At 34.4% G+C, this 14,241-nt stretch overlaps 1 protein-coding gene across 3 annotated transcripts in view; it reads left to right on the top strand.

Moving 5' to 3' along the window:
• The window catches only part of LOC107722286 (latent-transforming growth factor beta-binding protein 4-like), a 44,707-nt gene that overhangs the window by 14,313 nt on the left and 16,153 nt on the right, over positions 1-14,241 (top strand). For 2 of the 3 annotated variants that reach the window (XM_016530578.1, XM_016530576.1), the window contains exons 4-9: positions 985-1,087; positions 4,501-4,569; positions 7,126-7,248; positions 10,314-10,478; positions 11,792-12,235; positions 12,318-12,425. In XM_016530578.1, coding sequence (XP_016386064.1) covers positions 985-1,087; positions 4,501-4,569; positions 7,126-7,248; positions 10,314-10,478; positions 11,792-12,235; positions 12,318-12,425 — 1,012 coding nt within the window. The remainder of the gene's footprint in view (positions 1-984; positions 1,088-4,500; positions 4,570-7,125; positions 7,249-10,313; positions 10,479-11,791; positions 12,236-12,317; positions 12,426-14,241) is intronic. The other variant, XM_016530577.1, reaches the window with a different exon arrangement.

Raw genomic sequence — 14,241 nt, 5'->3', positions numbered from 1 at the left:
AAGTAATTTTTGCTTATTAATTTTGTCGTACTGGATCATTGAAGGTCAACAGCAAAGATACTGGTTAATAAAATAGGATTAAATACATAACGGATATTTGTGTTAACATATTTAATTACTGCAGGTTTGCGTCATATTCTGAGTTTGCATTTCACTGTTCATTTTGAGGACTACTGAATCTGTTTTTGTGCACGTCAGATGAGTAAATGCATGCTGACATTTAGTCTAGATCTACAGTATCATCATGTTCACACAGCAGCGCACACAACGCCTCTGCACTCACTCCTGATTCCTCTCAACATGAGGACAGGAGAGCTGTCAGCCAATACATGGGAAATAAAGTAACTGGCTTACTTATTTGAAAAAGAAACTCTGATATTTTCTTGTACTGTAAATTTAAAGGGGTCATATGATGTTGCTAAAAAGAACATTATTTTGTGTATTTGGTGTAATGAAATGTGTTTATCCTCACCATACTGTTGATGCCGTGTCCCGGAGCGACGAGACAAAAAACTATAAAACCTTCTTACGCCTTCTTTCTTTGCGTGAACATTTGGGCGGTGTTATGCAAATCTTCCCACACAGTGACATAGACATGTGGGGGCGTGTTTAAACTAGGCATTTTAGGAGGACAAGTCTTAACTTTTAAATAGAATATCTCTTTGGGTTTGAGACTTTAGTCTTTGCAACTTTAGGGATCTTATCTATTCATGAACAGCTTGTAACACTCCAAAAAGAAAGGAAAACTTGAAATCGCATCATATGACCCCTTTAAAAGTAATGCATTACTTTACTAATTACTTGGGAAAAAAGTAATCTGATTACTTGTAATGTGTTACCCCCAACACTGTTTGCAACTACATGTCATCTAGCAGTCATTGGAGTATTAGTGACTGTCTGTTTAACACATCACTCCATGCCCAACTCAGTCGTTTGAGTGAATGAATAAGTGAAGGATTGTGTGTTTTCTGCTTTGTCCTGCAGTGCAGTTCTCCGTTACCTGGTCTGAGGAGTCAGGAGATGTGCTGCAGGGGTGTTGGGAAGGCCTGGGGCATCAACGAATGCACGCTCTGTCCTGCCGTCTTAGGTGAGAGTCTGAAAGTTCATGCCTATAAATCATCTGAGCGATTATAGCAGCACAGTTTGTACTTAAGAGCACGAAGAGGCCACAAAACACCGGGTTTGTTCCTTCTTAACTCATAAACTCACCGATATCAGTTCAGCTGGCTGGAAAAACACATGTCTGTCTTGTAAAACAGAAAATACAGCCGTCGCTGCATGACTTCAGGAGATAAATATAGCTTTTGCGAGTTCTTTGGCAGACGGCATATTTAAGTCCTGCTACTATCTTATTATTGCATCAGTCAAGGTGTCGCCATCAGCCGTCTGGCTAAACATTACAGCGTATTTACATTCCTCATCCACATGATGAATGCTGCAACCTTTGCTTTCATGGCTTTAATAGAAACTGACTTCAGCACCACTGTCATTTATTAAATATAGTGACATAGAATGACATAATCCATGATTATTTTTGAGATATTAATACAGATCAAAACATGCAGTTGGGGTAAGTTGTCACAATGGGAGCCTATAGTATGGAAAAATGAGCATATATAACAAAAATTTAACATATACATTCATATAATTGTGAAACACATAACAATTAATGGAACAGAAATTACATAATATTAATAATAATAATAATTATTATTATTATTATATAATTACACCAACTTGCCCTGATAAAAATGTGACGTCTTTCGCAGACCTGACATATTTTTCTAATAGCTGTTGGGTAATTAAGTAAACACAATAAATATGATGATATTGTAGCTTTAGAAAAAATTATTCACATTTAAGAGAGTTTTGGAGAGAGAACAAGCATTTATGCAACTGTACTATTGATCAGTGTTTTTTTAGTGTCATTTTAGTATCATTGATATACTATTATATATATATATATATATATATATATGCCTAGATAGTATTTTTATGTTTTTACACTTTAATCTTAGTTAAAGTTTTAGTAATTTTCTGTTTTTGTCATTTTGTTTATATGTCTATATGGTTTTTATTGATTTATATTTATCAGTTTTAGTTGATTTAGTTGTAGTTATTTTAGTACTTAAAGTTAAATGAAACAAAATGAGAAATAGAAATGTTGCCTAGGCAAATAGCTGAAATAAAATACATTTAAGTTTTTTATGTTTTATTTTGGTCAACCTTTATGGGTCACACTTTAGTTTGGGGACCAATTCTCACTATTAACTATTAACTATGACTTTTGCCTCAATAAACTGCTAATTTGCTCCTTATGAATAATTATTAAGGTAGTTGTTAAGTATGGGTTCAGATTAAGGGATCTAAAATATGGTCATGCAGAATAAAGCATCAATATGTGCTTTATACATACTAATAAACAGCCAATGTGCTAGTGATGTGCATACTAATATTAATAAGCGGTTAGTTCAAGTAAAGAAAATGTTTTTTTATGGTTTCAGTTGTAGCTAAAACATCATAACCGCTACAATGTTTCTGACTAACTTTTTTGCTTTTGGTCTTAGTGCAGAGAACATTTGCTCAGGATATATTTTCATAACTTCTTTGTCGACCCTGAGTGGTTGATAATGTTAAGCACACGGTTATATAATAATTTTACCCAATGCTGAAAAATAACTGGAACAATAGAGCCATCTGTTACACGCTTCGGGATCTCTGGCTCTCCCAGAGCCACACATATTTAACCTCACAGGGACAAATAGTTATTTTTCCTTTCTGTGAAGCATTCTGGAAAGTATGCCTGAACTGCTGGAAGACTTTGTTGCGAAAGAAAAAAAAAGGAACATGCCGTCCCTTGTGAAAAAGAAATGTGCTTAATTGTGTTTCTGTCATGACAACTCTCGGAGGGATTGGCATGGTAATGTACATGACAATGTTAATGTGTTTGGTCTTGGCGGAATAGATCTGCTACGCTGCTGCTGCGGCAGAGAAAGTACCGAGACTTGCTACTGCCAATACATCCACAACATGCTGCTGTGAGCATGTAAGAAATATTGCTGTTGCAAATATAACATACATGAAATAACCCCCATATAGCGTACATGAATCACCTTGTAGCAGATCTATACAGGTGGAGCTGGGGAAGGTGGAGGGTTTCTGAAGCAAGCTGCAACTGCTACTGCAAACACTAGTCATATATTTGAATGTTGAGCAGCGAGCTCATTGGCTACCGATACAGGAGAGAACCAATCAGCTGTGCCATGTGATAATGATGTCATTAGGTCAGATTGAGTTAGACCTATTGGACTGCGCCATCTAGAGTTTCATGCCAGAACTCTGTATTGAATATGCACTTGTAGAGTACTTCAAATCTTAAAAGTATATTTTAAAAACTGCACTTGCAGATAATAATATTAATTAAAAAAGGCCACTTAAGTGTTTTAAAGAGACACTTTCATGACTGTTTCTTGGAACACTCCACTCTTTTTGAAAATAGGCTCATTTTCCAACTCTCCTAGTCAAATGTCGAAAGTTTTAATGACATTTAATTGCATTTTAATTAACTTACAACCTTACATTTTGTTTTAATATATATATATATATATAATTTTTTTTTTTAAAGGAACACGCCACTATTTTTGAAAATAGGCTAATTTTCCAACTCCCCTAGAGTTAAACAGTTGAGTTTTACCGTTTTCGAATCCATTCAGCCGATCTCCGGGTCTGGTGGTAGCACTTTTAGCTGTAGCTTAGCATAGATCATTGAATCTGATTAGACCGTTAGCATCTCGCTCAAAAATTACCAAAGAGTTTCTATATTTTTCCTATTTAAAACTTGACTCTTCTGTCCTTACATCGTGTACTAAGACGGACGGAAAATGAAAAGTTGCGATTTTCTAAGCCGATATGGCTAGGAACTATACTCTCATTCCGGCGTAATAATCAAGGAACTTTGCTGCCGTACCATGAGTGCAGCAGGCGCAATGACATTACGCAGCTACCGCCAGACCCAGAGATCGACTGAATGGATTCGAAAACGGTAAAACTCAACTGTTTAACTCTAGGGGAGTTGGAAAATGAGCCTATTTTCAAAAATAGTGGAGTGTTCCTTTAAAGCACATTTTAAATCATTATTTTAATAATCTTTTTTTTTTTTTTTTTGCCTTACAAATAATCAAATCACTCTATATTTAATGGTGGACCGTAAAGCGATGTACATTAAGTTATATCTATCTGTATATGCATGCATAGGCTACATACTCTCACATGAAAGAACAAAGCCAGAATGTGGCATAATGAAATAGTGTTTCAGATGTTTTGTATTATTGTATTTATCTCAGCCTCCAGTCTTGCTGATGAATCACTTGTTAATTGTTTGCATGTTTTTCCTCTATCTCAGTATGATTTTCCTTTTGCATGCATTATTAAACTATAGCTGCAGTTTGACAGATGTGTTCGTATATCCTGCTAGAGATCAATGTGCTCTTATCTCAACAGGAAACACTGTTAATGGACAGGGAAGCTGCCCGAAAGGCTTTGAGAGGGTCAACGGGACGCAGTGTGTGGGTAAGAGTCCTCGCCCCTTTCCTCCTGTGCTAGATTGATCCTAGCGTTCACAGTGATCTCTCGCGGGCCAAAACACATTTTAGGAACATGCAAACAAACACTTCATTCTTCCTTCCTTCATCCAGGGGTCGACCAAATACATTCATCACTTAAGATGGTTTGTCTAGTTTTGTTTAAAACACTGGAACTGAAGCAGATGCTCTTCTCAGTCTCACGCACTGTGTAGTCCATGCTGCTTTATTGCTGTGGACCTGATGTGATAAATAGACATTTAATTGATCGTTTTACTCAAAGTGACTAACAAAGCACAATCCTCATTGAGAAAAGGGTCTGCATTTACAACCCATTTTATTTCCATAATGTGCCATATTTCTGTCTAGAGAAAAAAAAAAGTGAGACAAGACTATTTTATCCATTGCAGATCCAAATCCCAAACTGTAAATAGAAGTTGACCATATTTACTTTCATAATGCATGTTTTATATTTTTTGGACTACCATATGGTGGTCCAAAAAATTATAATCTATAGAAAATTATGTATATAAGAAATTATAATATAAATGTTAAAAAGCATAATTTTAATTTTATTAATCTATTATAATAAAAAATTATATTTAAAAATGTATAAATATATTTATTTATATTATTTATTATTATAAATATTATTTATTATTTTTAACTAAAAAGGAGTTATTTAAATCACTTCATGTATATCAGGTATGCTTCGGATTTGCTTTTGAAATGCATACTGAGAAGCATGTCCAGCTTAATTTAAAGAGAGAGAGAGAAAAAAAACAAATGTCTTGCATAGCTGTTAACTCCCAATTTTTTCACATGGTAGTAATTATGACAGAATGAATCTTTCTCGATTTGTCAATATGTGTGAAATCCAGAGACCACCTTCCCCGGAGGAGAATCTACGGCTTTGTTTTCTAATCTTCATTCTGACCGTAACGGCAGACCAGATGGTTTGATAAACACACTGTAAAATCAATTTATTAAGACAGCTGGAGGTGGTCACAGAGTCAAATAATGACAACTCCAGATCTGTAACATATCTCTCTCTCTGTTCTGCTTCACTACATTTCCTCTCCTGCTTCTTCAAACCACAGATTCATTGTTTCATTACGTAACACTAATGGCTCCTGTATTTGCTACATTTAAGGTAATAACAATGCACACTACAGTACAAGGTATCCTTATGTAAGTACTGAAAAGTTTGTATGTTTTTCACCGTAAACATGCATATACACTCTTCAAAATAAAAGTCCTCTATTGGCATTGACGGAGAACCTTTAACATCCATGCAACCTTTCCATTGGACAAAAGGTTCTTTATAGCGGAAAAGGGTTCTTTAGATTATTAAAACCTTCTTCACACTATGAAACTAAGTTCTTTTAAGGACTCATCACTGAAATGTTCATTGAGGAACCAAAAATGGTTCTTCTATGGTCCTTTTGAAAGCTTTATTTTTAAGAGTGTATCATGAGGAATCACATTTTTCTTGATCATCATTGTACTATAAAAACATACTGTAACTTTCAGGAAAGATATTTTAATGAAACTAAGATGCACTTTTACATGTCAGCAACCTACCATACGTGGCCTGTCCGGTCTGCCTGTTTGTCTGGACGTTTGGTGCTTCTTTACTCGAAATACATCTCACTTATCCCCGCATCAACCAGATACTGATCAAATAAGAGCAGCTGTTCAATGAATAACATGGACTGACAGACAAACCCTTGTGATAAAGAAGTGCACTTCAGCATAATTTTATAAAGAGCACTTATTACGGAAAGAATATACTTCAATAGAATTTATTTAAGTGCAAAATTAATGTATTGTTTTTGGACTCTGTGTAATTTACAATCAAATGAAGATGCATTGTAGTTTATATTTATATTAAAAGCAATTAATTGAACTTAAGAGTGTTTTTGACCCACTTAAGTAGGACTTAACAGTACATCTTACATTTGTATATGTAATTTCATAATTACTTATATTGTCTTTGAAATATGGTTAAAGTTACTGCTAAATGTGCTGACAAGCGTTTATGATAAACTAAAATATACTTTAGTGTAATTTCTATTGAAACTTGCATGTCATGTATTTAAATATATTTATATATATACATTTGCAATTTAGTACATTTGAATATATATTTACATGTAATATCAAATAACACACTACAATTAAAATAATAATAAAGTACTTTACATGTGCTTTAGTATGTTAGTCAACACATCAAAATAAGTACCACAAAAGATTATTAAAATAATTTGAAATCTACTTAAAAAAAATTTAATTTGACATTATTACAATGTGCACTTTTTAAAAGTGTATTTAAGTGTGTTAAGAAACAAAGTCATGAAAGTGTCTCTCTTTAAGCCACTAAAGGGGCCTTTTATTTCATTAATATTATATTATCTGCAAGTACAGCTTTTTTTAAATGTACTTTTAAGATTTGCAGTACGCTACAAGCACATTTATTTTTCACAAGGGTTTTCACACACCAACACGTCAGGTTATGACAGTCATGTTTCCTCCTCTGGTGTAGATATTAACGAGTGTTTGCAACCGGGTTTCTGTGAAAATGGGAACTGTGTTAACACCCGAGGGAGCTACAGTTGTGTCTGCAAAGAGGGCTACTTATTGGACGCCTCTCATGGGATCTGCATCTGTAAGTATGGAGCTGTCGGACACCACGGCTTCACCTGAGAAGAGAGCACCGGCGGGAATATGGCAGGACAGCAATGCAACACAGCTACAGCCTTCAGTCATACACAGACTTAAAGAATCAGTTATCACAAAAATTGAAATTTGCTGAAAATGTCCTCAGGCCATCCAAGATGTAGATGAGTTTGTTTCTTCATCAGATTTGGAGACATGTAGCATTCCATCATTTGCACTCCAATGGGTCCTCTGCAGTGAATGGGTGCCGTCAGAATGAGAGTCCAAACAGCTGATAAAAACATCACAATAATCCACAAGTAATCCACAGCACTCCAGTCCATCAGTTAATGTCTTGAGAAGCCAAAAGCTGCATGTTTGTAAGAAACAAATCCATCATTAAGATGTTTTTAACTTTAAACCATTGTTTCTGGCCCAAATGCATGTCCATAATTCAGAATAATGCTTCCTCCAGTGAAAAAGTGGTCTGGTCTTAATCAGGAGAGAAATGTGCACAGATCAAGCACTGTTTACATGCCAAAACAGTCCCAAAAAATGTTCTAAACAAATATGTGGGTGGATTTTTATGTGAGAGACAACAGGACATGGACTTTTTAACTGGAGGAAGTGCTATTATGGATTATGGAGTCGTATTTTAGCCGGAAGCAATGGTTTAAAGTTAAAAAACGTCTTGATGATTCATTTATTTCTTACAAACACGCAGCTTTTGGCTTTTCAGGATGTTAACTGATGGACTGGACTGGTGTGGATTACTTGTGGATTATTGTGATGTTTTTATCAGCTGTTTGAACTCTCATTCTGACGGCACCCATTCACTGCAGAGCATCCACTGGAGAGCAAGTGATGCAATGCTACATTTCTCCACATCTGTTCCCATGAAGAAACAAACTCATCTACATCTTGGATGGCCTGAGGGTGAAAACATTTTCAGCAAATGTTCATTTTTTGGTGAATTATTCCTTTAATGCACGCCAATACAGTACCTCGGATACTTTCAAATCCATACCATAAAGTGAACACAAATGAGTGAAGGTTTTGGCTGTGTGGTGCTGTGCTTCTGCCTATTCCAGCAGGCATTACTTGGCTCTGCTTGAGAGATGCCTGTTGGGCGGAGCTATACTTTGCCCTTTGACCTGACTCTATGCATATGCATCCTTACATCGAGGCCTATCCTGACTGATCGTTCCTTATTTTCTGGTGTTTTCCCGTCATTTGGGAGCTGCCTCTTTCTGCCTGAGTTTTTGCATCTGGGAAATTCTGTGACTATTTTAATCAGATTTTCTTCTTGTCTGAATCTTGTCAAGCCTTCATGTGACTCTGAGCATGTTCATGTTTGTCAGTCAGGTAAGTGTACGTACGCTTGCTGTGTCTGGTCCTGTATATGTGTGATTATGTGCATATTCCTGCAGTAATTTGAGCTGATCGGTATGTCATTTCCAGTGGCTCTGTGGCTGATTATTGTATGCCTGGCTCTACTTTAAACTTTGTTTGTGCTGCTAAACCAATCAAAGCGTGAAAAGTGTAAAGAATGATGTCAATGTGTAATGAGTAGCAGAAATATGTATTACTTGTGGGTTGTTTTTTAAGATAGATTTGCACAAGGAACACCCATAACGAAAGCAATCAACTTAAAGGAATAGTTCACAAAAAATAATTTGCTCACATCGTTCCAATGACTTTCTTCTGTGGAACACAAAAAGAGATGTTTTGCAGAATGTCCAAGCTGCTCTTTTACACACAATGAAAACAGACAGTGAGTCACACTGCCAAACTCCAAAAAGGACAAAAAAAACACCATTAAAATGTGTGCACTCTATTCTAAGCCATACAATAGCTGTGTGTAATGAGCAGGCCAAAATGTAAGACATTTTTCACTAAAAATCATTCTTTCTGCACATTTACTGTTTTATTTTTTATTTATCTGTTATTCAAACAAAGCTATAACGACCTCTGTGGAAAAAGAAGTGTGCTTAATTATATTGAATGTGCACTTGTTGTGTACTTCAAATTAAAAGTATATATAAAAAAAAACTGTATTTGCAGAAAATATACATTTAATAATGAAAAAATAGCCACTTAAGTACACTTAAAGAGATATGCTTTTATGACTTTCTTAACACACTTAAGTACACTTAAAGAGATATGCTTTTATGAATTTCTTAACACACTTAAGTACAATTTTAAAAAGTGTAAAATGTCTAATTAAAGTTTTACTGTGAAGTACATTATAAATCATTGTGATTTAATCATTTTTGAAAACTAAAGAAAAAAATATATATTGAAATTTCTTAATTTAAAAATTAAAATAAAAAAAACAATATTTTAAAATAACATATCTTAAGTTATATGATTTTTATTATATATTTTTAGAAATGCAACATTTACAATTACATTAAAATAATATTAAATGTAAATGTGCACACACAATTACATTTAATATAATTTTCTCTTAAAACTTATTGTAAATAACATGCAATTAAGTGTATTTAAACATTACATTCAGTTCACACTTAGGTTTATTCTTTTAAAGCATTATTTCTGTCATAAGTTCTCTTTAAAAGTATGCTAAAATGTACTTCTTTTCTATAAGGGTATGGCTTCAGACTTGAGATTTAGAGTATGATTAATATAGACTGATTTTATTAATACCTTTATGGTCACTGTACGCTTTTATTGTATGAAAAGAGCAGCCTGATCATTCCTCTAAACTCCTGCTTTTGTGTTCCACAAAAGAAAGAAAGTCATAAAGGTTTCAAATGACATGAGGGACAGTGAATGATGACAGAATTATGACTTTCTTAACACACTTAAGTACACTTAAAGAGATATGCTTTTATGAATTTCTTAACACACTTAAGTACAATTTTAAAAAGTGTAAAATGTCTAATTAAAGTTTTACTGTGAAGTACATTATAAATCATTGTGATTTAATCATTTTTGAAAACTAAAGAAAAAAATATATATTGAAATTTGCATGATCTGTTGCATGTTGAGATTCACATCCCAACCTGTATCTCTACGTAATGTTGTTTTGTATTGTTTCCCCCCTCATAGCGCAGAAGGTGATCTCGGAGGAGAAGGACCAGTGTTTCCGTATCCTGAACCAGGGCTCCTGTTCTCTGCCCATCCTGAAGAACATCACCAAACAGATCTGCTGCTGCAGTCGAGTGGGCAAAGCCTGGGGCAAGAGGTGTGAGTTATGCCCATACTTCGGCTCAGGTAAGAGACCTTTCAGACATTCAAAGAATGCTCTTTTCCTTTCAAACAACTGCATTGGAATGAACATCTTTAATGCAGAAGTTTGGGCAGTGAGTAAGAAGGCTGGATGACAGCACTGAGAACATTACAATGTGTTAGTACAGAATATTGAAACAACATGATTTGGTTTTTACACAAAGAGTCCAACTGTTCCTCAACTGCTCTGTCCCACCCAAACCAGCAACACTATTTCTCTGAAAATGTCTGGAGGAATATCAAAGCAGTTGGAATATACTGTGTCATTTGTTCAAATACCACAAGTTTCTAGCATTGTCCCAGTTGACCCTCAATGTTTCTGGCTCGATTAAGAAACAAAAAAAATGTGACTCTACTGGACTTTTACTGTACATGGTTAGGGTTATATGTGTTTTTCAACTGTGTCCATTTCAGTGAATTATGTATTTTTTTATTTATTTTTTTGAAAGCTGTTACAACCCTGTGAACAAGTAGTGTGCTTAACTGTATTGAATGTGCACTTGTAGTGTACTTCAAATCTTAAAAGTTTATTCTAAAAACTGTACTTGCAGATAATATAATATTAATGAAATAAAAGGCCACTTAAGTGACTTAAAGAGAGACGCTTTCATGACTGTTTCTTAACACACTTAAGTAGACTTTTAAAAATTGCGTTTTGTAATAATGTCAAATTATCTGATTTATTTTAAAGTACATTTAAAATGATCATGTTTAATAATCGTTTGTCGTGCACACATTAATATAGTTCAAATATACTTATATAACTTAATCATTACCTATGTGTAATTAGTAATTACAAATATATTTAAATGCATGACTTGTATAAGTTTAAATAGAAATGGCTTTAAAGTATGCAAATGTAAATAACAATTATAAATGCCCCTTATGAAAAAGAAGTGTGCTTAATTGTATAAAATGTGCATTTGTAGTGTACTGCGAATCTTAAAATTATTTTTGTTTTGTTTTTAAAGAGAGACACTTTCATGACTGTTTCTTAACACACTTAAGTAGACTTTAAAAAAAGTGCACTTTGATTTGATGTCAAATTAAAACTTTTACTCTAAAGTACACTTTAAATCATTATGTTTTAATAATATTTTGTCATGTTTAACTTAACTTTGATGTGTTGACTAACATTTTAAAGCACATGTAAAGTACATATAATTTGCTGTGTAGTTTGTCTGTCTTTGTTTAAAAAACACAAGTTGAGATTGTACTGTTGTACCGGTTGAATTTAAAGTTTCTGGCTTGATTAAGTAACAAAAACTGTGACTCAGCATCTAACTTTGTGTCCACAGCTGCCTTCAAAGAGATCTGTCCTGCTGGACCGGGCTACCATTATTCCGCTTCGGCTGTCAAGTTTAACCAGAGGCTAGCCAAGATGCTTGACACCGGCGGGCCGCCCCTGGTCTCCGAAAATGGCCACACATCCACCAAGGACACAGTATCCCAACCCGAAAGCTCCAGGACTCACTCTGTAATCTCACAGTCAACCCGAATCCAACAAGTGCCATATTCGCCGACCAACACGCAGACCATCCGAGTCCAGCACAGTCCTACAAGACCACAGCAAGCTGACACGGGTTCACAGACCGGTTCGGTAATCATTATAACTCAACCAAAACCAAACATGTCAACAAGTGGTGGCTCTCAAACCACAAATGCCAGACCTCAGCAGCATTCCAGCGTCCGTCCTGGGAGCGCGGCCACCGCAACCAGCCAGCCGGCCAGAGTGAACACACGTGAGCCACCCGCGATTCTTATTAATGTATTTATTAAAACCCACTTGTGTAGATGTGTTTGTTTCAGTGTAATTGTTTACAGCTGTTGTACGGACACAAACCAGCCGGCCCTCGGTTAACAGACAGCCGGTAGCACCAGTCAGACCTCCTCCTGTACCGGCTACAACCCGACCACTTCCAACTAGACAAGGTAAGCCACCAGAGGGACTAGTGAAAATGAAGTACACTTTAGTATTAAAATAGTATACTTAAGTGTGAACCAAATGTAATGCTTTCTATGCTTTTCAATGCATGTTACTTACAATTAAAGGAAAATGTATTATAGTTGAAATTTATACTAAATGCATTTGTGACCCACTTAAGTAGGACGTCGGTACATCTTTATATGTAATTTCATAATTACGTTTATTGTTTTTAAAATATATAGTTAAAGTTACTGCTGAATGTACTGACAAACATTTATGGTCATGTAAAATATACTTTAATGTCCTTTCAGTTGAAACTTGTATGTCATTTACTTAAATACATTTGTAATTACACATTTGTAGTAATGAAATTGCAATTTAGTACATTTAAAATATATTAACTTTAAATGTAATATCAAATAACACTATACGTACAATATAATTAAGAAATGTGCTTTAGTCTGTTAATCAACATCAAAATAAGTGTATTTTCTTTAAAGGATGACAAAAGATTATTAAAACATAATGATTTAAAAATGTATTTTAAAATAACACTTTTAACTTGATATCATTACAAAAAGTGTACTTAAGTGTGTTAATAAACATAGTCATGAAAGTTTACATATAACGTGTTTTAATGTCATTTCTTTTGAAACTTGTATATATTTGTAATTACACATTTGTAATGAAGTTTTTAGTAATATAAATATATTAACTTTTAATGTGATATCAAATAACACACTAAAGTTAAAATTATAATCAAGTACTTTACATGTGCATTGGCATGTTAGTCAACACATCAAAATAATTAAAGTTTTAATTTGACATCACAAAGTGCACTTTTTAAAAGTTTATTTAGAAGCAGTCATGAAAGTGTCTCTCTTTAAGTCACTTAAGTGGCCTTTTATTTCATTAATATAATAGCATCTGAATGTACAGTTTTGTAAAATATATGTTTAGGATTTGAAGTAACACTAAAAAGTGCACTTGATGTCCTTCCATGAAGTTGACGAAACTGTTGGACGTCCCATTTGTGATTTTATGATTCAGAAGGGTCCTCACAAACGTCGCCTTTAGTGGTTTGTTACCCAGAGCTGCATTTGGGACAGGACCTGTTTCATATCAGTAGTTGTTAAAACTGTACAGTAGAAGTTAAAAAGAATATGGGCTGTTTATGTCCTCAAATACATTTCTGGACTGAATTTTTGGGCACTGCTTTTCACTGCCGTTCTCGATCTGTTATTTATTGTCAGAAATATTGTTGTTGGGCAAGATTTAGTCACATAAAAGTGAAGGTGTTCCTCAGGATGCTGGTCTTAAAACAAGAGGTTCAATCAGACCAGAACTTCAATGAGACAGTTATGACTATTGTTACAGTGACTTGATAATCACTTCTCCAAGAAACTGTAAGCATGCCCAGACAGTTCATCGGCCTGTTCATATAAATGACTGACTCCTTTGATTTCCAGAGCTGAAGTGACGCCAAATTCATATCAACCTTGAAAAATGCAAAACTGGATGCAGAACTGTAATTTCCTCATCATTTGTCTTCAGTGTGATTGTTCGATGAATTTGGTTTTGGAGAGGAATGAATAAATGTCAGTCATTTTAGGAACACAGTATACTCCTGAGAATTAGTTAATCTGATTATCTAAACCACAAATTGACCTGATATTGAATCATTTTACAAAAGAAAAGTATTTTAAAAGCATATTATACAACATACATATGGAATTTGCTAATATATAATTGATTTCATCACCAAGTCATTAACAAATATTAGATAATTAATAACAATTAAAATACATATTAAAAATTATA

The sequence above is a fragment of the Sinocyclocheilus rhinocerous genome, unplaced genomic scaffold (assembly GCF_001515625.1).
Source record: "Sinocyclocheilus rhinocerous isolate Xijiao unplaced genomic scaffold, SAMN03320098_v1.1 scaffold904, whole genome shotgun sequence".
In the NCBI taxonomy this organism is placed as follows: Eukaryota; Metazoa; Chordata; class Actinopteri; order Cypriniformes; family Cyprinidae; genus Sinocyclocheilus; species Sinocyclocheilus rhinocerous.
The sequence above is the reverse complement of the archived record's forward strand: the minus strand, read 5'-3'. Positions and strand labels throughout refer to the sequence as shown.